General features: G+C 40.4%; 1 protein-coding gene across 7 annotated transcripts in view; it reads right to left on the bottom strand.

The window, feature by feature from the left end:
* The window catches only part of NTRK3 (neurotrophic receptor tyrosine kinase 3), a 932433-nt gene that overhangs the window by 48891 nt on the left and 858078 nt on the right, over positions 1–25464 (bottom strand). For all 7 annotated transcript variants that reach the window (XM_029575291.1, XM_029575284.1, XM_029575285.1 and 4 more), the window contains exons 13-14: positions 19686–19816; positions 10402–10574 (exon numbers count right to left, since the gene is read on the bottom strand). In XM_029575291.1, the coding sequence (XP_029431151.1) occupies positions 10402–10574; positions 19686–19816 (304 nt within the window). The remainder of the gene's footprint in view (positions 1–10401; positions 10575–19685; positions 19817–25464) is intronic.

Below are 25464 nucleotides of genomic sequence, written 5' to 3'. Positions count from 1 at the left end.
TTGCTTATGTTAAATGGAAAATTAAAATGAATTGTTAAAATCGGGGCAGACTGCTAAAATAATACAGCAGGAGCAATTTGTTTTCTTCCTGAGAGCCCCGAGATAATGTAAAAGTTTGGCGAATGTCGTGCAGTGTCACAGGATATCAAGAGCGCTCTCTTGAAAGGGCACCGAAACTCGCACAGCTGATGTTTGCTCCTGAGTTGCTCTAAGCTCAAATGCCCAAATCACTGATTGGAATAAACACAGCCGACTGGATTGTTAAAATGAAAAATAACCTTATGAGGAAAGACGAGAACTTTCACCGAAAAGCCACACCAGTAAAAATATTTCCGTATTGGCTCAGAAGAGAAATGGCATGCAATATTATGTTTGGAGCTACAGGCCAAAGACAGTAACTTTAAAACGAGCGCACGCGCACCCAGATACACGCACAAGTGAGCACGAGCGCACACGTGCTTGAATTATATATCATCCGTGCAAGTGCACACACATTATGTAAAATACGCCTAGCGTGCATATGTGTGCTCCTAATTTTAAGAGGTTACACGAGGAAACGCTATTCATGTATTTTCCGTAGGAATTGTCGGCTTTTTTTTTTTTCTGACTCTTTATTTATATCATTTCGCAAAAACATTTACAAGCAAAACTGCCTGAAAGAAAACAACATACAGACACTTCCAGGGAAATAAGAACAAAAGAAAATACTTTTAAACTGCAACCACAGATTCAAAAGAAAGGGGTAAAGGGCTCACTGCAGCAACCTCAAAATGGAAAACTATTACAAGAAAAGTTGCAAAATTAATATTAACAATTCCACATTACAATAAACTTAGAGAACTGGAGTAGATGTGGGATTCACAGTTAACTTACGATCCAATAACTTGTTGGCTTTACACGTGCAAGAAAGCACATTTTATAACAGGTTCACATGAAGGAAATTCCCAGTTTTACCAATCAGTCCACCAGTTTACCCAGTCTATCTTTAGGCCATCCAGACCCCTCTGGATTTTCAGTCTGCACTCCCCACAGTTTGCCCAGATCTCTCACCCAGTCAGGTTTTGGCTATAAAGAGTCCTATTCTGACTTACACCTGATAAAGAGAAGAAGTAAATATGTGCAGGTAACAGCCCGACACACGCTGCGTTTGCAAGTTATATAATTGGAATTTATGCGCCTAAATATTGGCCTCCGCCCCAGAATGCCCCGCCCTGCACAGACTCCACCCCATTTTTTACACGAGCAAAGTTATTCACGCACCGGTTCTTAAGAGCATATGTGCGAGGTTTAGAAAATAGCAGTAGCATGAATAAGTGCTACTTGTGCGCACATCTGCTATTTTATGCACGTGTATCTCTTTTAAAATTTACCTTTAATAATATGTCTAGGTCCTAGTGTATTTTAAATAATGTAGAACAATACAGTAATTCAGTAATTGGATAAAGTACAGGAGTGTCTATGTCTAGTAGTATGATAAAAATGATAAATAGTAGTAGTAATATTGGTAAATAAAAGAAAATATATCAGCACATATACAGAAACAGATTGTGATAGTAAATAGACAGCAAGGCCCATCTCTAGTCTATCCATTTTCCCAATACTAGAGACCCCTACTTGATTGTAGCTTTACCCTCTGTTTTGTGCCTATTCCACATGTTCATGAATTTTGTCTCTTTTTTTCCCCCAGTGCCTCCACTGGGATGCTGTCCCATGCATTCACTACCCTATAAATAGGGACCTTCCGTTTCAGTTTTTATTTTATTTGGCTTGGGAATTTCACTGTTAGAACAAAAAGAAATCAGTGGAAAAATGATTTTTCCACTGATTTTTCTCTTGTGTGCTATATGGAAAAGTCATTTTTCCACTGACATCTTTTTTTAAGAAATTGCCATGCTGGGTCAGACCAAGGGTCCATCAGGCCCAGCATCCTGTTTCCAACAGAGGCCAAACCAGGCCACAAGAACCTGGCAAGTACCCAAACCCCAAAAAGATCCCATGCTACTGATGCAATTAATAGCAGTGGCTATTCCCTAAGTAAACTTGATTAATAGCAGTTAATGGACTTCTCCTCCAAGAACTTATCCAAACCTTTTTTGAACCCAGCTACACTAACTGCACTAACCACATCCTCTGGCAACAAATTCCAGAGCTTTATTGTGCGGAGTGAAAAAGAATTTTCTCAGATTAGTCTTAAATGTGCTACTTGCTAACTTCATGGAGTGCCCCCTAGTCCTTCTATTATTCGAAAGTGTAAATAACCGATTCACATCTACTCGTTATAACATATGAAATTCCCAGGCCAAAAAAAAGCTGAAAACCTACCTATGCAGAAATGCCTACAGCTTATCAGCTTTAGAATTTTGCTTTACGTGCCTGGTGTAATTGCATTGACTTTGGAGCACAAGATCCCTCACAGGAATGATAACACGTTACCGTTTAAGATCTTTTAGCTCTCTTCTAATAGTTTTTACTTGCATAACTAGGAAAGAAGCATCTGGTGTTGCGCTTGAGGTGAAAACCTAAGTCATAAATTAGAAGCAAATTCTTGACTCCTTCCACTCCCCACCCAAGGGTGTCCTCTGAGGTCCAGTGTTTGACCAAGTCCTTCAAGGCAGAAAGATGACCACTGTGCACTGTTCCTGTCTATGGTGCTTGACTTGATCCAGTTAAACTTGTATATAGCTGGATACAATTTAACAACTCAACTTCTACATAGCCAGCACGATGCTGAATATCACAGCTCAGCCAACCAGATAAGTCCATCTGGCTATTTTTTGGGCCAGCCAAGCCGCTCGGAATTGACCCTCATAGCACTGAGTAACACCTGACACTATCTTTGAATCTCTGAAATGCACAAAACATCCGAACTAACCTGAGAAATAAAATCAGTAAGAACAAAGTATCAGAGTCAGATCTGCTCCAGGTCAAAGTTTGACTCCAACTATCCATTTGAGGAAATTTTTGAAAAAAAAAATAAAACTAGATATAAATCAGATTGAGGAGGTTTCTAAAATGAATTAATAGAATTATTGAATCAAATAAAAAAATACAGGCATTTCTGACCATTTGACTCACAGAAATGGTCTTTTATGAAACTGCCTGTCCGATATGCAGGTAAACTTGCACATGTATGTCCTGATGGTGTCTAAGATTACCTAGATGGAGTGGAGGCACTCCCAGGCACAGAGTTAGGGAGGGGTTTGGTCTTACATGCATACTTTGGGCTTATCAAAACATTGCACACAATTTTTCCTGAAAATGTTCTGTGCAGGTGATAGCCGGTGCAATGGGGTAGGGTAAATTCTTTCATCCATTAATTATTTTGAAAATTGATGTAGCTTACATGCATTTTTTTGCCACTTAATTTAGGTGGGCTTTTTGACAAATACCCCCTGTGGGGGGAAATTCTCACAACTTTTTTATGTCGGTAAATGCACATTACCACTATAAAAAGCACCTGTCAGTGCACATAGACGTGTGCACGCTTTTTCACAGTGTGTGTGAAAAAGGGCTGGGATCTGGTCATGGGAGGGAACGTGCACAGAACCAGTGGCAGCCCCGCTCCCGCCTCCATCACGGGTGGAGTGGCGCATGCTACGTGAGACTGGGCGTCAGTTTACAGACCCTCCCCCCCTCCCCCCCCGTGTTGAGTTTAACTGAAGTTCTTGGAACAGCTGTGTGACCGGATAAAGAGGAAACCTTAGCAGACCCATATATGAGGGGGGAGACGAACTGGAGAGGAAGACTTGGGCAGGGGCCTGTTTCCTGCAATGATTTCTGGGAGAAGGGGGGTCCCCTCCCTGATGATTTTTTGTGGGGAGAGAGAAAAAGCATAAAAGCACCCGCCTCCCCACCCGGTCTATGTTTTAAATGCAGCCCTGGCCCTAGCGCGCTGGCGTAGATTTTCAAAGTGAAAGTCCATGGTGAGTTTTCCTTGGAATATGCGCTTGCAAGCTAACTGTGGGGTTTGAATACCACCACCTACCCATTCTAGATTGAATTCCTTGCTTTCACAGCTGAGAAAATCTGAGGCAGGGTACGCTTACTGTCTTTCATATGGCACTGTTGTTGAATGGGTAACGTTAGATTGTTGCACAGCCCTTCCGCTGGCCTCCCTTTCATTGTATTCTGATTTCAGGTTTAATACATTTAAGATATCTGCCTCCATCTTTCCAAAAAAAATCTCCTTTTGCCATTGCATTACTCTGTAAGGTTCATAGGAAGTGTGAAGGGATTTTTAAATTTCTCATAAATATGGAGATTAAATCTACTGTAGCAAAATCCTAACTTTTTGAGTAATATAAAGATGTGAGTTTTCAGGTTTCAACCTTTTCATATGCGTGAACAGGAGATTATTTGCTCTGATTTATATGATGCCATGGAAAGGTGAGGAATAACGCAAATTCCTCTGGACTCTGCTGGCGAAATGCTCATATTTTAGGAAAGAGACAAGAAACTAAGAAGTAGCGTAGTCTTGAATTTGAAGCCAATTAATTTCTTTGAAAGAGCAAAAGACTGAAAGATCTTCCTTTTTTTTTTTTTTTACACAGAAACATCTTTTAGAACTCGGTGACTATAGCTGAAATGAGTCTATGGGTCAGTGAACAGTATCTTTGTATTTTAAATATGCCCATCTTAGCTGCAAAGATCTTGGGACGCAGTATTTTGCAAAAATAGGATGCTGCCTGTGGATAACAATACCCCTCTCTTCTAGAGAGGACGTTTCCCTACTAATTGGCTAAAATGCTTGATAATTCTTCATTTTATACCCTTCTGATAGTATCCCTTGCTGTACCATATTTCAAAGAGAAATTGCTTTTCACTTAGGTTCCTTCTAAGAGTCTTTAGATACCATGGCTGTGCATGTAATCCACAATTCCAGGGATCTTTGCAGGTTGTACTACCTTTCATTGGATCTATGCAGATAGTATTGATAAAACGATCAATGTGGTCTCCAAAGCTTGTCTACTGCAACATCTTTTCTGTTGATGGTCCATTTAAAGGTATCAAGGCCTACAGAGATTCTCCAGTACCAAGACAGTTACCAAATGTCTAGACTCCGGTCATCCTGATAATCGTCTTAGATCCAGATGACGTGCCAGTGGGTTCTTCCCTCATTTTGTTTCTATAAGAAAAAAATGCTTAGTGTGCTCTGAAACTGAACGAATATGGGATCTATGTCTTCTATGTTTAACGTTTCCAAAATCAGCTTCCAGCTATGATGTGGAATATCCATTTCATGTTTCTTTGTCTGTTCCCACTGATTCCATGTTCTGCTCAGAACCGCCTTGTAACAGGTTCCAGCTGCAACCGGGCAAATCCCATATCTTTAGCAGATGAATAAATCAATTCAAACAAATATCCCACTTTAAGAGAGCAATTTGCTATATACTTGGGACATAAATAATTATGCATTGTAAATTGATTTGCTTTCAAGACCACCAGATCTCTGGCCTGCGTAGACATTTTTTAACCTGAACAAAAAGCCAAAAGCTTTCTAGGTTGTAGGTTCCCTCACATTTTTTTTTTTAATTTTGTCTGTTTCTGTGCATCTTCTCTTCTGTCCTTCCAAATGATCCACCCAGTAATAAACAAAATCACAGCTTCTTCTCCAGGGGAGGAGATGGTGAGCTTTTAAAAGACTATACAATGAAGTTGTCAGAGCTTAACTGTGGCTTTCAATAAAAATTGGAAAGCAGTAAAAAGGGAGAGGCTAACTTTATAACCAGCTTCTCCTGCAACAGCTCCATAAATAAAGTTGCAGAGGTTTTATTAGAGTTCATCGCACCTCCTGGAGAAAAACAGTGGACAATAAAAGTGACCAATGTGGCAGGGAAGTCATTTTCATCTGAAACTGCCTGCAAGGCTGGGGATGGAATGCACTGGGGGTGGTCAGAATTCACACTTTCAGTGGGGTCTCATCAGGCACCCTTCCTCTCTGTTAGATCACACCGTGGCTTCAAGGATGTCCACATCAGTGCAGGAAAAAGTTCTTCTGCACACACAGACAGGCACGCTGCAAATCGTAGTGTCATGACTGATAAACGGAGGCAGCTGCACGTGGCAGATCCTGTTGAAAGAGGCTGTTGGAGGATGAGGGTGGGGAACAAGCCTTTGGAGGCAATTTTCGAAGGAGTTACGTGTGTAATTGTAACGTACGATGGTAGCGATTTTCAAAAGCCCATTCACAGGTTAAAGTAATCCTTACGCATGTAAAACCTACTGACAATTCAATAGCATCTATTATAGCAATTTTCAAAAGCCCACTTACACACACAAAGTACATTTGCACAGGTAAAACTCAGTTTTAAGTGGTAAATCCTTTTGAAAATTAGCCCCTTTGTTTCTTGGAAACAGAGAAAATGGTTTGGTTTCACATAAGCTGGGTTCCAGATGGGTGAACTGTTAGACAAATATTAATTTGTAGGGTTTCCTCATCTTGTATCTTCTTTTACTCAAAGTACTGTATATATACTTTCTGAATTTAAAATGAATAAATTATGTATTAATAAAAACAACAAAACCAGATCTCGAAGAGGCCTTGACCCAGTAATCTGCAGGTTTTTCACTCACTGCTGTAGCTAATCTGCTTACTGTTTGAGACCGAGAAGGCTTCGGAAATACCTAAGTATGCAACTGTGGTATATTTTAATCTTCCTAGCACTGTAGGACAGTATATGCTGTAGGGATGTGAATCGGACTTCGGATGATTGAAAATATCGTCAATATTTTCAAAATCATCAGAAATCAGGGGCTCCCCCGAAACGATAGGAAAACCCCACGATATTGATCGTGGGGGTTCTCTTATCATTTTGGGGGAGGGAGGGAAAAATGGCACACAAAAATAACTGGATGGCCCACGTAGCGCGGGCCATCTAGTGCTCCCTCCATGTGACAGGGGCCGGCCAATGGCACGGATACCCTGTCACATGGTAAGGGTAAAGGCCATCGGCGCCATTTTGATTAGTGGCAGCCGACGGCCCGAGAGCGGGAGATCGCTCCCGGGACCCCCACTGGACCACCAGGTACCTGTAAAATATTTTTTTGGGGGGGTCGGGAGGGTGGGGGAAGCAAAGGGATTAGTTTTAAAGGGTCGGGGTGGTTTTTTTGTTTATCGGCTCGGGCGCAGCCGATAAACAAAACCACGATCGGGCCTGATGAAAAAAACCCCACATGTGAATCGGAACCGGAATCCGAACCGATTCCGGTTCCGATTCACATCTCTAATATGCTGTAGGTACGCCATGCTGCTGAACTTGAGCCATGTCACAAATAAGGAACGAAAGCAAAGAAAAAGGCAATTAAGGCTTCCAGGCATTGATTTCTTCAGAAAAAGAGGAACTGTTTGTTTATTTGCTAGTAGTACAAGTGATCCGGCAGCTGGAGAAAAACACAGTACAGTTCATTTGAATTCCCGCACTAGTAATGCAATTATGCATGTACTCAGCAGTCAAAACAAGAAAATATCAAGGGTCCAATTTACAGGCAGTGGCAGGCAACAGTAGTAATTATTTTAAGAGGTAAGTACCACTCCATTTACCATACAAGTATAAAAACATGATTTCTGTGTAACATGAGAATATCATCAAAGCACTAATTAGCGGTCCAAGGATTTTTCTAAATTGCTACGTTGAACTTCCTAATAAATATTTTAAGTGGGGGCAAGCAGAGGTTACAGTGCATATTCAAGGCAGGTGGTCCAGAGACTTTAATGTTTTCCCCTATGTACACTTAGTACTGTTTCTCTTTTACTTTTTCGGAGATCTGTTTTTGGGTTAAAAGGGTACTGCAATTATAAGTATGTTAAAAAAAAAAAATCACATTCTGTAAATGTCTATATATCATGACCAGAAAATCCTTCCCCCCCCCCCCCCCCCCGCAAAAAAAAAAAAAATTAAACCCACATGTATGAAATAATTAACAGAAGATTTAGCTTAGATTTGCGATGCACATACAGAAAATGTTTGGTTGAGTTTGTTCATTCGTTTCAACCATTTTTCAGTGCATTGTTTCAGTTTGCTTCATTCATTTTGGTAGTTTAGGCATATAAATGCCATTTTGAATACATAAAATTGAATTTTATGTACCTAGGATAGTGGTATTCATTTCTGGCCCTAGAGGGCCACCAACAGGTTAGGGTTTTTAGGATATCCCTAATGAATTGGCATGAAACAGACTTGCATACAATGAAGGCAGTGTGCATGCAAATCTATCTCATGCCTATTCATTAAGGATATCCTGAAAGCCCAAGCTGTTGGCGGCCCTCGTTGGCTGGGAGTGAAATCCACTGCCTATAGCCTGTTCCAGGCATCAACCGCCCTCTCAGTAAAGAAATCTGCTCTCATGTTTTCTCTACAGCTTCCTCTCTGCAATTCACATCATTTGGAGTTGGCATTTTTTTGGATTTACTGACTTGCCTTTCCATAGCCGAGATCAAGGTGGAGATGGTCCCCACACAAGAGGGTTTATAATCTAAATTTGCACCTGATGCAATGGAAGGTGATGTGACTTGCCCAGGATTATGTCATAATCCCAAGTTTTTACTTTACCAATGTTTTATTGACACCTGTCGAATAGGTGAAACTTTCTATCATGTCCCCGCCATCATTTTTTTCCTTCAGTGAATATATTTTAGGCATCTAAGTACGCACACATAGACACACACATACACAGACGCATGCAAATTGAGGCTGGAGGGCTACTGAATCTGAAGGGAATTTTATAGTTGGGAAGGCTACCAATGCCGAGGGAGGGAAATCAGGCTGTGGGCGTGTTGACCCATTCTGTTAAGATAAGGGAATGAACTGCTGAGAAGGGAAGCTGAGACTTAGGAGGGAATTAAGACTGATTGGAGCTGAGGAGTGGATGGCTGAATCTGAGAAGGGAACAATGAAGATGATTGAAGCCTGGTGGAGTAGGTGCTGAGGAAAAGGTGAATTGAGTGGGAGAAGGGAGAAAGGACTAAGGATTGGGAAGGGGAGAGAGAGAAAGAACTGGGAACAGAACAGGCCCCACCTTTGATATTCTCAGATGGGATGCACTGGGTATACTCTACAGCGTGACATTTTCAAACTCTCAACCACTGCTAGTATAGTCTAATTAACTCTATGTACGTTAATTACCTCTTGCAATTGTTGTAATATTTTACTAACTTGAATGTTTCAAAGCAATTTTTGAGCAATTGTAACCCTCAGCCGACCGAGGGACAGCCCCAAAAATGGCCTCACTTACCCAGGATGCCACTATCCTTCTCTATGCTGTCCATGTCATACATTCACCTAGGCGCATGCATGACTGAGCAATCTATCTAGGCCTCGCAGTGGGAAACCAGGGTAGTTGTGGTCTGATGATGTTGGCGGAAGCTGGGTATTTAAATCTGACCTGCATTCCCAGCCGGCGCCTTAGCAACAGGTCCTCCTCCCTTGCAGAGCGTGCTGCTTGTTCCAGCCTGCCTTGCCTCATTCCAGCCTGTCTCGCCTCTACCCTGCCTTCTCCTTACCCTGCCCAGCTCTCTCCTCAGATTGCTCACCTGTGCCTTGATTATTGTCTGGAACCGGACATTGCCTGATCTCTACCTATTCCAACCATTGCTTGGATTTCCTTTGCTCCTCATCTGCCACATACCCCGACTACTGACAATTCCAGTCTGCTCTCTATTTATTTATTTATTTATAAATTTTTATATACCGAGGTTCAATTAACAGGATTAATTATCACTTCGGTTTACATTACAACCAGCAAAAATAACAGAGACACAGTCTTGTTTTACAATTAACAGGGTAGAAATAACCTGGATAAAACAATGAAAAGGGTAGAAATAGTCTAGAAAAATATAATCTGGATAAACATAAAATATTAAATGTGTGAAGCAAGTATAGAGAATTGGATTTGTATAACTTGTGTGAAGATCAGGGAAATTGAGTAGAGGAGGACTATGAAGGCCTAAAGTTGGAAAGTGTACTCATGAAGCGGATAAGAACTAAGGCTAAGTTGAGTAGTTATGAGAAGGCTTGTTCTCTACAGGACCTTCACCTGCCGGCCTCTGAACCCAAAGGCTCAACCTGCAGAGGAAGGGGCTGGTATAGGTGAAGCTCAGTTCTGGTTCCCTAGAGTCTGCCTGCAGTCAGTAAGGGCTCAGCTGGGGATCACTAATCACATCACAGCACAAGGGCTCACACACCGTGACAGCAATTCCGTGCAGTTTAAAGTGAATCAGTTACCAACCTATGCACTTGTAGCTTGACGCATGATATACCTGACTTTCATATATGCTTAACAGTGCAATTTGGTATCCCATTTGTGATAAAAAAAAAAATAATAATGATAACCTGCTAATTATTCCAGTTCTTTGTCAGCATTCCAGTGTGATCTCTGTCATGCCTTTGGTATAAAGGTGCTTACCTTAGAAACTTATTAAGGTCCCCATGCTTCATGTACTCAAAGACCATGATGAGTGGGTCCCCATCTGCACAGACACCATAGAACTTAACAATGTGGTCATGTTGCAGGTTGGTGAGCAGTTCAGCCTCCCTCTGAAAATCTTTGCAGGCAGCCAGAGTGGGGTCTTTCAGAGCCTGAAACAGGAGAACAAGGTTTATGCAGTGAAAGAAATCTGATCAAGCATGGAGAATGTGAAGAGCTTTGCCGGAGTAGTTGCAGAACATCTAGATCCTGGGTTTATACCATACCACTACGGTATGCAAGTTGCCAGAATAGCCTGCAGAATATCAATATCTGTTGCTCTGGATAAGGTTGAATGCTAGAAGTGGAAGGCATCCAGATTTCTTATTAACATTTTTAACTTTCCACTTCAGGTACTCTTTATTTCCCCAAAGAGGTGATGACTGTTTTACTTTTGCATGAAATGTAACTGAAAAGTAGACTTGTGAGGTGATTTTCCTTCAACCAAATAAGTGACTTTCTGTGCTTTTAAGTATGAAGATTTTCTCCTACTCAACACATGGTGCAATTCTATTTTAATTACCTACCCTCAAGTATAAAACCTAACTAGGAATATTTAGATGGATGATAGCAGCATTGTGCAGATGGGAAAGCATCCATCCTTATCTCGATCAGTCTATTAGCTTTAGTCATTTAATATCTTCATAATGTTGATCCTACACCTTTCAAGAAAATAGCTTTTTTCCCTTTTCTAATTTTAAGTCTGTATGTGATATTTCAAGGGACAATGAGTTTTAAGTTTAATATACTGCCATTTCTACATGATAATGGAAAAATGGAGGGGAAAGCCCATAATAGCATTTGATTTACGGGTGGTGCTATAGAACGTGGACACAAATGTGACTTAGAAACGAATCATCAGCTACATTTTAAAATATACCTCAATGGAACTTAGCTGGTGATGCCCCCATTGGTGAAGGGGAGCGACCTATTGAACCGAACGTATGGAAATGCAAATTTATTACTAGCATTTAAACAGAAACTTTGTCCTTCGTATACAATGAAATATTTCCAAACTATACAAACCACAGTATCAATTAAAACCTTTCCTCTGAAGTCACTATTTTTTGTGTGTGTTAATATATTGTATTGGACAACTCGGGTAACAAGGAAGAAGTTTTTGTTACTAAACAGGTTTCAGGGATTGGTGCCACTCTTTTTTTTAAAAAACATTTCCTTGCAAATGTGTATTTTCCTTTTAAGGTAACAAGTATATTTTTTTATGATCCTTCACAAGTGGTAAATGTTCTCAAGGATACAGCACCAAAGTAAAATGACTGTTTATTGTCCTCTGTTGCTCTGAACTTGTGATTTAAAACAAGGATCCTATTGAAGTGCCTCAGCTCTATATATTTAGGAGAAAGTTACTTTAATTTGTTTTCTCTCCTTAATGTCTGACCCATTTCGGTTCTCCCTAACAAGGGACTATTATCGTGATGTCCAAGAATATTTTTTCTTGGTTTTGTTTGTTTTGCATTATTATTTTGGTGATTTTTCTTTAATGCAAGAATGTAATGTGCTGGCAGGTCTGCTGAAAGACCTATTCAACAGATCTCTAGAAACAGGAGTGGTGCCACATGACTGGAGAAGAGCGGTGTGAGGAGGCTGGAAACTACAGGCTGGTTAACCTCATCTCGGTGGTAGGAAAGTTAATGGAGACTCTGCTGAAGGAAAGGATAGTGAACTATCTACAAACTGGTGTGTTGCTGGACCTGAAGTAGCATAGATTCACCAGGAGAAGATCCTGTCAGACAAATCTGATTGATTTTTTGATTGGGTGTTTAGAGAATGGGATCAAGGAAGAGTGCTCAATGTGATTTACTTGGATTTCAGCAAAGCTTTTGATACCATACTGCATAGGAGGCTCATGAATAAAATGAGAAGCTTGGATGTGGGCATCAAGGTGGTTGAGTAGATTACTAACTGGTTCCTGACCAGGAAACAATGTGTAATGGTAAATGGAACCTATTCTGAAGAGAGAGCTGTGTTAAGTGGAGTGCCACAAGGATCCATTTGGGGACCAGTTCTGTTCAATATCTTTGTGAGAGATATTGCAGAAGGGATAGAAGGTAAAGTTTGTCTATTTGCGGATGATACTAAGATCTGCAACAGAATGAACACGCCTGAAGAAGTAGAGAGAATGAAAAGTGATCTAAGAAAGCTTGAAGAGTGGCCAAAGGTTTGGCAGTTGAGATTCAATGCCAAGAAGTAAAGAGTCATGCATCTGGGGGTGTGGTAATCTGAAAAAGCTGTATGTAATGAAGACTAATGTGCACAGACTGGGAGAAGGACATTGGAGTGATAGTGTCTGATGATCTGAAGGTGTTGAAGCAATGTGACAAGGTGATAGTTAAAGCCAGATGAATGCTGGGCTGCTTAGAAAGAGGGATGACCAGCAGGAAAAAGGAGGTGATAATGCCCTTGTACAGGTCCTTGGTGAGGCCTCATCTGGAGTCCTTTGTTCAGTTCTGGAGCCCGTATCACAAAAAGGATAGAGACTGGATTTAGGTGGTCCAGAAAAGGGCAATCAAAATGGCGTGGGGCCTGTATCAGAAGACTTATGAGGAGAATCTGAAGGATCTAAATGTGCATTTCTTCATGAACAGGGTGGTAGATGCCTGGAATGCCCTTCCAGATGAGGTGGTAAAGATGAAAACAGTAAACAAATTCAAAAAGGCATGGCTATATATTGTGGATCCCTAAAGGCTAGAGGTGGAAATGAAGGAAAGGATGCATGGGGGTAACCTGCTTGATGCAGCAGCTACTTCCCCTAACAGAAGACATGGGGATTACTACCCTTCAGCAATTAACTTCATGATTTTGATGCAACTGCAAAATCGCTCTCCGCGTTGTCGGTGGGATTATAAAAGGGGAATAGGATTCAGATGACAGTCAGCACTGGCCCCTTTTATGGTCTGGGGTACTGGTACGTGGACATTAGGGGGAAAAAGTGCAGGACTGCTTCTATGGCCAAGTCCAAAAGCAAAGCACATTCAAGGACAGCATCGTATGAATTATCAGGAAATCTCACCCTTAAAAAAATGTTAGCAGTGATTTTGTTAGGGGTTCGACAGTGTTTGATTTTGCTTGTAAATATTACTACCCTTTAATATCAGGCTTGAGGGGTAAACTGCACAGAGCAGCAGTTACTATCCGTAATGGAACACATAGGGGTACCTATGCATGGAGCAGCAGTTTCTACCTTAAGAAACTTGCTTGGCAGACTGGATGGACCATTTTATCTTTTTCTGCCATCTTTACTGTGTATTATATCATATTATTGTATTGAAAGCATTTCTATAAATAAACAATAATATATATTATATATATATATATATATAGTGCTAAATTCAAAAAACATTTTACATGTGTAATCCATTTAGTCAACTCATCTGGGAGGATGCCTCTAGCACAATGTACAATATAGTCTATCCAATGATACAAGAAAAAATATTGCAATTACAACATCTAGAACTGTGTGCAGGGAGGACATGGAATTGAAGGAGCCCTAAACATTGCCTTTTAAATCGTTGACAACCCATTAAGATAAATTTAATTCTTTTGGAAGATCATGAGCTCTTTTCCTTTAAATATCTGATCCAAAGCCCATGAACTCTATTGTTGCCTACCAGGCCAATTAACGTTAAAAAAAAAAAAAAAGTTAATTTTAAACATTAAGTTGTACCATAGGCAGTGTAAAGGAATTGTTCGTTTTCTGAACTGCCATCAGATTGATGCTAATGCTAAAATTTTCCTTAACAATTTTTGAAGGTAGCATCCCTGTAGTACGAAACAGGAAAAGTGAAGAGAATACGCTCAGTCCTGGCCACAATCCACTTTTGCCACAAAATATATGCATGGTCATACATAAGGACATTTGGAATGCTGATTCTGCCTTTTTCTTTGCTCCAGAGGAGCTCAGAAAGCATGCTGTCTACCTACTTTATTATGAAATCTGTCTGGGGAAAGTATATGGAAGCACTTAGCATATAATTTATCTGTAGCATAATGGATATTTTATTAGCATCCAGTCTTCCTCATCATGATAATTATAATTGTAGCCACTTTAAGTTAACTTCTTTAAGTAAATCTTCAATTTTTTCCCATATTAATCAAAATAGTCTTTTCCAAACCATTATGGTGCATCACTTTCGAGTACTGCATCCCCTCCTGTTTCCACTGAAATGAATAAGGATCTAAAATAGCCTCTGCGCAATGAATATTAAGGTGGGGAAGATTCTGATTAGGACCAACTGATTTTGTAAACGGACAAATGTGAAAGCAGTGCAACAGTTTAGGGATGAAAACAGCCAATTTAGGGGCCTAAGATCTATGCAGACAATTTTCAAGTCGCCCATGCAGTTTTAAAGTATGCGGGCAATTTTGGCACACAAATTTTATGGTAATTAAAAAAAAAAAAAAAGCAACACAGGTAGCTTCTTTTTGAAAATCAGCAGAAAGTACATATATTGAAAGAGGCCAGGCACGTTGCACCTCTGTATTACAGTTAATAATATGCAATTTTATGCAAAATTAAATTTCAATTTAATCTTACGTTTAATTTAAGTTCAACACGCTAATTGGCCTAATTTTAAGTTAATTTATGAAAATAGTTAAGGATTTATTGTTATTGTTCAATGTTCCTTGTAAAAAAAACCCCGGTCTGACCTCCCAGACCAGGGCAATCTTTTCGTTTCATGTAAACCGGACTGATTTGTATTGTATACAGGAATTCCGGTATATAAAAATTAAAAATAAATAAATAAAAGTGACCATGAGGAGTCAAAAAGCACACGTGCTTGCGAGAATGTCATGTGTATTATGTGCTCTTTAGCATATCTCTGAGACGTCTTCCTCACAGTGCGGCTAAAAAGTAAGAATGCCTCGGAAGCCTGTGCGAACTTTCAGCCAGGTAAGAGGAGGGCAATTTTCAGCCAAATTTTACCCATGCTAATTATATTTAACAAGATAAATGACTTTGAAAATTGTCCTTCTCATGTTTTCCTTTATTGTTACTCTATGGGAGAAATGCTTAGTGCATTGGACCCTTAGGGGCAGATTTGAAAACATACGCGCGGGCGGACATTTGTGCGCACAACCCGGCGCGCGTAAATGTTCTTTTGGTGACTGCACCAGGGGCCCTGGAGATTAACTTCTCCCCCCCCCCCCAATCCAGACTCGAACCTGGTCCCATACCACCCCAAAGTGAAGGAGAAAGTATCCAATCTGGGGACTGGTTGCAGTAAGACTTAGAGGAGACTTGGAGCAACATTTGAAGAAGTGATGAGGAAACAAGAGAAATGCTAAATAAATTCTTCTGTTCAGTTTTTACTGAAGAAAGAGTTGGAGAAGAACAGCTGATGGTTGTCAAAGGTACATATGAGAGGGAGGATAGACAACACCATTTATAGAGGAGAGTTTCTGTGTGTAACTAGAAAAACTGAAAGTGGATAAAGCCATGGGGCCAGATTGGATGCACCCTACGATATTAAAGGAGCTCAGTGATGTTCTTGTGGGTCTGCCGAAGGATCTGTTCAATAGATCTTTGGAGTCCCTGCATGGTCCCTCAGGACTGGAGAAGGACAGATATTGTCTGTTACATCTCTCGGACTCTTCCCAAAGCCTCCTGCGCCCTCCCGATGCAGAAGGAATGCCGCCATGATCCAGCTGGCCCCAGCAACCAACACGACTCTGAAGCTGTCTGCAAGCTGCCATCATCCTGCTCCTCCTTGTGGTCATGTTCAGAAAGGGTATAGAGAGGCTGGAGACTGTCCAGGTAAGGTCAACTAAAATGGTGCAGGGTTTGTACCAAACGTCCTACGAGATGAGCCTGAAGGAACTTCATGTGTGTACCTTTGAAGAGAGGTGAGACAGAGGGGCATATGTTACAGATGTTTAAATAGCTGAAAGGATAATTGATTCTGGGAAATGTGCCAAATGTGGGGTGGAGCAGGGTACTTATTTTCACTGTTTTGGGGGATATCCTTGTGTTTTAATTTCTTGAGGTGATGAATTTCACTGTGTTTCAAATTGGACCCATTCAGATTTTAAGTTAGACTCTGAATTTTGCTTGCAAGACATTACAGATACTTATATATTAGATTAAAAAAAAAAAGAATTTAGGTAAATAGCTGAAAGGTATTAGTGCACAGGAAGCCAAACTTTTCAATGGAAAGAAAGCTGGGGTCATAACATGAAGGTCAAAGAGGGCAGACTCAGGAGCAATGCCCTAGAGAGGATAGTGGTGATGGCCAGGATAGTGACAAACTTCAAAAAAAGCATGGGATACATAGGGGATCCCTATTGGTAAGAAAATGGTAATGAAGCCCTGGGCAGCCCAAGGAAGCACTGGGCTTCCTGTAAGGCATGGGGTAACTTCCAAGGAACAGCACACAATGAGATTGGAGGTTGGGTTCCTTGTGGTAATTTTATCTATTTTGGCTAGATGAGCATAAAATCATTGCTAGGTAGACTGGATGGGCCTTTTTGATCTTTACCTGCCATCATTTACTATGACAGTATGTTGATATCATTAATAGGGAACCCATAATTTCTTTTAGCTTTATAACAATTACTGAAGATTATAGTGTTAAATTAAACAAAAGGGATCTGAAATAATATTATTCACCAATAACTTCTCTCTAGATTATAGTGTATCATATTCTGATTCCAACTTCACCCTCCTCCCCCCCCCCCATCTCCTGCTCCCAATGCACATAAAAGTATGTGTGAAATTGGGCTATGTGAATAGTTTCGTGTGCAGTGGCCCCCTTACTGATTTTCAAAGCATTACTTACATAAAAGAGGGTTTGATGTGCATAAATTGCATATCAAGCCCTGAATAGCTCCCAGAATTTCCTTCTCTATAAAAGTAGATTTAATTGGGCCTGATCCAATGTATTAAGAAAATGCACGAATATCCTCAATATTACATATCCAGTCATATGTACTAAGCATTTTTCCATAGATGTAAAATGGAAAAATCCTTTAGTACGTCACCCCTATAGTTTTTTTTTTAAACTTTATATTTATTGAATTTTACCAAATAAAAGCACCGGTTCCCACCACCACCTCCCCCCGCCCCTCCTCCCTCCCTACCCCCCCCCCCCCCCCCTTAATCATTCTTACGTGCATCTGCCCCTGTCCTACTGTAAATAAGTTTCATATACTAAATATCTCAAGTGCACATGCCAATTAACCTTGTATATTGGTTCTTTTTGTAACGCCGCCTGTTTGACTCTCCTCTCCTCTTCTTTGTATATCACCCAGTTAACCCCTCCCCTGTTCATTGTAATTTCCTTTCCTTTCTCAATTATTTGTAAACCGACATGATGTGTCCTACGAATGCCGGTATAAAAAAGTTTTTAAATAAATAAATAAAATGTCAATTATACTGAAATTAGGTTACAGAGAATAAAAAAATAACAAACGAAATTGTCATAAAAGAAAATAGTCAGTTCTCACATAAACCTCTATGTAGCCCATTAGAAATGAGGGGGGGAGGGGGGGGAAGAGAATCATAAGAAAATAATAGGAAGCATGAAAGACAACAAATTCAATAGAAATCTAAATAAAAGAAAAGGCAAAGCTAGAGGTTACATTCATTTCAAAGCGGAACTAATGAATCTAATTGGTGACATTAGTAGTAGATACAGTAATTTTTGCATGAAGAAAACTTCTGCTGGGTCAAAAAATATATAGCGAGCATTTTCAGATCAGATTACATTACAGATCGTAAAGACACTCCACAAAATATTGGGCAAGTTTGTTATCCTTAAAAAAAAATTTGTGTTAAGACATAAAATGAAACTGTATAAATGTACATATCAACAATGATCTATTTATTGGTTTAGAAGTTTCTACTTGACCATTGGGAATTGGAGTGATGAAATTAGAATTAGGTTCTCAAATACATGCTAATATTTATTTATTTATGTAAAAGTTTTTTATATACCGAAGTATAGCTGAATGCCTTCACTCCGGTTTACAGGTCAAACAACTTATTACAATATGAGAAACAACTGCTATAACACAACGTAATACAAATTGGAAACAAGTAACCAGATAAGGAGTAACATATATAACCTCGTCTTACAAGTTTTGGATAGCTGGGGATAATACATCTTGTTGATAAATCTTGAATTAGTGATAATAAATAAATAATGATAATAATAAATCTTGTTAATAAATCTTGGATTCGTGAATTAGGCATGCGAATGGAAATTGATTGACAATATTTGAAAAAATGGTAAGATATCGTCATCCGTATTAGTCTCGTCAGTGGTATTATTTAGCAGTCAGTGGATATTTCTCTCATGTATGATTATCCAATTCCGTCTTTGTAGGCTTGTCTGAAAAGCCATGTTTTGAGTTCTTTTCTAAATGCTTTGGTGTCGCTTAGTGAGCTTATGTACTCTGGAAGTGAGTTCCAGAGAGAGGGACCGGCTATGGAGATGGCTCTATTTCTAACATTGGATAGTTTGGCGTGTGATATTGGTGGAACGTCAAGTTGTAATTTGCTCCCTGTTCTTGTAATGCGGTGTGCTCTGTGTATCTGTACAATGTTGTTTAGGGCGTTGCATTCTGCTTATCTACTTATATCTACTTATCTACTTAATATCTACTTATGTTTTCTTATGTCTACTGAGATTTAAATTTCCCGGCCCACCGGCAAGCAGCATTTTACCCAGGTTACTTTTTATCTGGGAAAAATTCAACCAGATAAAAGGAGTGATAGCAGATGGCATTCTGGGGGGAGTTGTCTAAATTTCTACGGGTCGTACTGATATTCAGCACTATCCAGGTAAATTTATCTAGTTGGGTACCTTTACTGGGTAACTTTATGGAGATGTATCCAGTAGCAGACTCACCCAAGCAATTCCCTTTGAACATCCCGGTTAAAGTTTCTCAAGTAACTCTATCCAGATTACTTCCTGTTCACTGTACTTCTCATCTGGACCTCACAGTATTTCCCATTTGATGTTTTGGGTGCCTTGCATTATACAGCAACACTATAAAATTATGATTTGTTTAAAATGTGTCTGAAAAATCACATTGGGAAGAATTACAGAGAATAATCGCAAGAAAAGCATGAACTGGTTATCATGATAACTGCACTTCAAAGGGATAAACACTGATCCTAAAATTTAGGAGTATGTAACTTTCAACAATGAACTTAAACAGAATGGCAGAGGGATTTCACGTATCATGTGCTGGTCTCTTACCTTCACTGCAACAAGCATCTTGTCCTTGGTGGGACTCAGGTTATAGCATTCAGCTAGGAATACCTTTCCAAATGCCCCTTCTCCCAATTCTCTTTTCAGAACTATGTCTCGCCTCTTAATGTGCTGGACATCTGTGAGAAAGAAAATTTCAAGGAAGGTTAGTACAGAAAGCACACTTCTAGGAAAATAAAAGTATATATGTTGACCTATGCCGTAATCGAAAAGTGGGTCAGAACATTGCAAAAGAAACATTTGTAGGCAGAAGAAGGTTGAACTCAATGAACTGTTCCCTTCTTTCAATCAAAATAAAAGCACATCACAGTGTAAAGGTTGATTATAATAAAAAAATAAAACATGCCCTTGGAATGCTGTGCAATATTTCTAACTATACATTGCAAGTTGCAATGTTTACTTTTTTGTCAATTAAAACATTTACTTTTAAGTCATTGCGTTGAAATTCCTTTATGCATCTCCCCTACAATTTCCCTGCGGTACAGAGAGCAGTCATGTTGGTTTAGAAGGTCACCATTTACTCCATACAGTCTGGGTTTTGATTGTTTATACAGATGTTTAAAAGGTATCAAACACTTTGAACAAACTGATCTGAAACCAGGGCATGCATTGTGCCACTTTCTTGCTAAGATGACTATTTCCAGGGCTGCAGGAGAGTTACATGGGAAAAGGCTAGAAAACTTCAAACTAGCTTAAAAATAGCATTTTTTTTAATTGATGCAAGATACTACTCCTCTCCATCTGTACTGAAATATTGAACAGTAAACAAAGATTACAGTGTTCTTGTAGTCTAATCCCCATGTTTTATAAATGAATGGCGCATCTGCCACGCTGTGCGTCGTAGAAGCTTACAAGAGAGCCGAGATGCAGCGGCGAAGAGCATCACAGAAGCTGGTTTTTCTCAAGCAGAAAGAAGGGTCTTTATTTCATTTGGTGAAGCTGCTCTCTTTTGGACTAGGACAGGAGGACTGATGAAGAAAATCAACCATTTAGACTGAGATTCCCGGAAAACTTCTCTCTTTCTTCTTTTACTCCCCCATCTCCTCTCACTCACAGTCTAAACAACTGCAGAAATCCACCGTGGCCAAATGAACACGGTTACTGTTGCTTGTAGCGCTTCCAGCATGTGTGTCTTAGATAGAAGGTGCGCTGATGACGGTGGCCATTCTTCCCAGCCTAGGTCGTGCCACACATTAATTGTGTCTTTCAGGATGACACACTCCGTTTTCAGAAAGAGCTAGCAGGAAGAAAAGAATAGCGGCCGTTGCCAGGGCATTTCCACGCACATCAGTAGGTTTTCTCTGATCTCCACCAGTGGCTTTTGTTGATTTACCAGCGCCAACCTACCTGACCTTGAGAACTAACCCCGTTTCTCCTATTTAGCAGCACGGAGCGCTGACCCTGCATTGAAATCTAGGGATGGCCTTCCCTTCCCTCCTCTGCAGTGTTAAAGCGGGGTCTAATAGGATCATTTCGGAACGTCAGACAAAACAAAGCAGAACTCTGGATGACTGTAACTTGGCTAGCTGCTGGAATACAGGGAGATTAATCTCCTTCTGTGATGCATCATGCCAATATCTAATACAGTTTTCTACCAAACTCAATTTCATGTACCACTTCTATTGCGTGAAGACAAAAATAGTATAACTAATAAAAGAGCTAACAGATGGGAATAACAGTGTCCTTCTGTTTTTCATCAAATTAAGTACAGTAATTAGAAGCACACATTTAAGCTTAAAGATGCTGTCTTCAGCAGTCCAGCTTGATTTTTTAAGGAGTTATATGGTAAAAAGATTGTGAAATTAATGGGCCTTGTAATTATAAACACATCAGCAGAGAATTTCCATTGGCCTTTTAATTAATTGTTCAGTGGGCAGAAGGTATCACATAATTGTAATAAAAAAAATATATATATAAGGCAAACAATATATCCCTTTCCCCTGAAACTTAGAACTAGAGTCTGGGCCAGCAACTCATGGGCTGTCTTTTGTGAAAGCTACAAATAAAGGTGAGAAAGCTGAGCAGTCAGATTATTCCTCGGCAATCAGATATAGGCTCATCACATCTTTTTATCACAATAATTTAAAGATCAAATCAGTTGCAATGTTTTGACTGTCAGTTTAAACTACCTGTAAACTCTATAAATTTCAGGATTACGGCCACCTACCATTGCCTCTATACAGTCTATTAACTAAGATAATTGGTACTGTAGGGGCATGCATTATTAGTAGTGGTAAACTTTATTTACCTCTGCACTAATTGCTTGTTCTTCTATAGGCCCGCTATTGTAATTCTGGCAATTTAGCATAACGTCTCAGCTGGGACTGGTAGGATTTTTACCAAAGTCCATGACAGGTGTCCCTTCTGCACTGTGCTTCGCTGTCCCCATTTAGAGTGAAATTTCAGGGGAATACTAATTTGCCTAGGTAAAATGGCTTGGCTGGGAATCACCGTCCTCTGCCCGTCAGTCCCGACGCGATCTCCTGCTCTCTGGCCACGGCTGCGACCCGTATGACATAGTGAGGGCAAAGGTAGCGCCGGCGCCATTTTGAATATTGGCAATATGGCCCGCGTGCAGGAGGTTGCTCCCGGACCCCCGCTGGACTTTTGGCAAGTCTTGTGGGGGTCAGGAGGCCCCCCCAAGCTGGCCAAAAGTCCCTGGGGGTCCAGCGGGGGTCCGGGAGCGATCTCCTGCACGCGTGACGTCGGGAGCCAGGAACCAAAATGGCGCCGGCGCTACCTTTGCCCTGTCACATGATAAGGGCAAAGGGCCATGGCGCCATTTCTCTTAACGCAGCCGTGGCCAGAGAGCTGGAGATCGCGCTGGGCCCCCCTCCCCCCACTGGACCCCAGGTAATTTAAAACATTTTGGGGGGGTTCGGGAGGGTGGGGGATTTGTTTTAAAAGGGTTGGGGTGGGTTTTAGGGTTGTTTTGGTGTGCCGGTTTTCCCGCCCTCCCCCGACTTACGATTTTTAACGATTTTTAACAAAAAAAAAACACGACGATCAGATTTCCCTCCCCCCCCAGCCAAAATCGATCGTTAAGACGATCGATCACACGATTCACACCCCTAAGGAAGACATCCAATGTTTGGAAAAGAGGATGCAAAACCTATAAACAGCCATTATGCAATTCACTGACCACATCACCACTTCGCTGGAGTGAGTCAGTGTGACCCTAGTGTGATAAAGGTCACACGCTGCAGCAAGGAATTGATGCCCTTAGGCCACACACACCTCTGTCTTTGACAGTGGAGTCCATGGCTGCCAGCTGTAGCAAGGTCAACAGGTGCAAGTGGGAAAGAAGGACACCGATGACTTCCTATGGGGGCCACCCTAAGAAAATAATATCAAGGAATCTGCAGATTGGTTCAGCTGACCACTACTTAGATGACTGAGGATCCTGTCTATGTTGTCCCAGAATGGCTTCCTGGGAAGGAGCTGATCCTGTTGCTTGGTCTATAAATCCTAAACTTCTCAACTACCTTGTTCTGTCCCATTTTTCTTTGGGACAGTCTTGTCTCTTTAGAGGTTTTAACCCAAAGGCCACTAGAATTTACTGCTGTTGACTGAAATTATTTTATTTTGGTTGGGTTGTTTTTCATTGCTTTCTGATATATTCCGATTGCTGCCTTTTTCAAGTCTTCATATTATTATTATTATTTTTTTTTTTTACAATTTAGTTTTCTGGAGTTGGTTGTGCTTGGGTAGTGCATGGGTAGTGGAGGCCTTCCCCAGGTCTTAGAAGCCCAATAACTTCTCCCTTCCTGGGAATTTGCATCGGCATTCAATGCCCAGCTAGCTGGTGGCTGCTCCTGTCCTCCTCCTCCTCGCCATATCAGCCTTTATTTTATTTATTTTACATTTATAGTGTGGCCTTTCCAGAACAAACGCAAGGTGGATTACAAGCCTTACCCACATCTGTCTCACCTCCTCGTCCGACCCTTGAAGCATAGTTAACTTTCAGAAGCTTATTGCAGAATGCAGTTTTTCATGGCCTGTGTTAAGCATTCGTAATATTAACATGCTACCTTACATACATTTGTATGTGATATGGCTTCTTCTTTGGCCAGAATTATTTTGTGATATTGGCAATGCTTGCACAACCGTCATAACACTGAAGTTCTTACAGAAAATTAATATAAAAACTTGAAAACAAAGGTCCCTACTGATCCTCAACTGAGGTTCTAAAGGGCTGTAAACAGGTCTGGTTTTCTCGGTAGCAAAACCATGTACATTAGGCTTCTTCTTCGCTCAAGTGTGTGCGGATGTATCTATCTGATGAATGAATGTTCATGGTGGATATCCTGAAAATCAGATCTGTTTGCAATCATAGAGCCGAGGGCCCCCTGTTCTAAGAGTACGCACAAGGAAGTTGAATGACTTGCTCAAGGTTGTATCACGATTGTTGAAGTTAGTAAAACAAACAAAACTAAAGCTGGCATGGCATAATGTCATCCCAACATTGTCCTGGTATTTATAGACCGCTGGGCGCCCGATGTCAGCATGCATTGTGCAAAGCAGAGCCCCGTCTCCATTTTCTCCATTAGCTAAGGAGGAAGTCTGAGCTGAGCCTGATCTCCCCACTAATAGAAGGCTCATGATTCTTCCTCTTATGCTGTGATTATTTTTTCCTGCATCTCAGGCTCAGCCTATTTTACGCTGAGCAAAACCTTATTAGCCTTCTAATAAACCTCAGAGATTTATTTCTTTTTCCTTAGAGCTTGAAAAATTTACATTGCGGAACTGAGAGAGCATCCCCATGGACAGGCTGATGAATTGCTGCTTACTTTTGTTTTATTTTTGTTGTAAAAAGTTAAATCTTTGCTAATCGCAGAGAATCTAAGAAAGGGGGCCATGTATATGTATATATATATATATATATATATATATATATATATGAATTCCCCTGCTCAGTGAGGTTAATAAATAGCCAGTATTTTTCTTCTGGTGACACTTCAGATAGCGTATTGTCTAACATTTGTTTCTGGAGGGTCTGCATTACTCTTGTGAACCCTTATCTGTGCCTGGCAGAACCCTTCAGGGAGTTTGCACGGCAGCAATTCGACTTTTAGATTTTGGGGAGCAAATGGAAAGCCCTCAAGTAAAATTAGGCTTGTACCCTCTCAGAATGCCTCACGTTTAACCAAAATACTGAGATTAAATGAAAAACGATTGCTATATGATTAGTTTATGAGCGCCAGTCTTATTTCTCTTGCCTGAATGAAGATAATGCAGGCTTGAGAAGGGTTTGTTTGGAGCAAACTGAAACATTACCATTTTTCTACTTTGCCCAAAAGGCAAGCTACTATAATCTAGAGCTTTAGTAGTTCAACACACAGTGGGACTGACCCTCTAAAAGTGGCAGAGTGGACACTCAGCGTAAAAATATATACAAAGAAGTCCTACTCTAAATTCAGATTCAGAGAGTAAAAGCTTGCCTAAAGAGCTAAAGTGTGCTCTTTAGGCAAGCTATTTGCATTAATGCGGCTGCATTACATTTTGCACATTTTAATGTGAGGGTTTTTTCTTGCTCTACTAATAGATAATTAACTATTCAACATACTTTTGCTTCTCATTACTTCATTAACATAGATTGTAAGGATGTGCTGCCAACAAATATTCATTTCAGTGTGTTCTTTTTTTTGTTTTGAGAAGAAGGGTTCTATTTTTTTTGGTTCATTTAATGTTCTTTTCAGTTAAGATCCTTTCCTGAATTGAAAAATCCCATTAAACTCGTTAAACACTAAAACTACCCCCCAAAAAA

This window comes from Rhinatrema bivittatum, chromosome 13 (assembly GCF_901001135.1).
Source record: "Rhinatrema bivittatum chromosome 13, aRhiBiv1.1, whole genome shotgun sequence".
In the NCBI taxonomy this organism is placed as follows: Eukaryota; Metazoa; Chordata; class Amphibia; order Gymnophiona; family Rhinatrematidae; genus Rhinatrema; species Rhinatrema bivittatum.
Note: the sequence above shows the minus strand (reverse complement) of the source record. Positions and strands in the feature narration are given on the sequence as shown.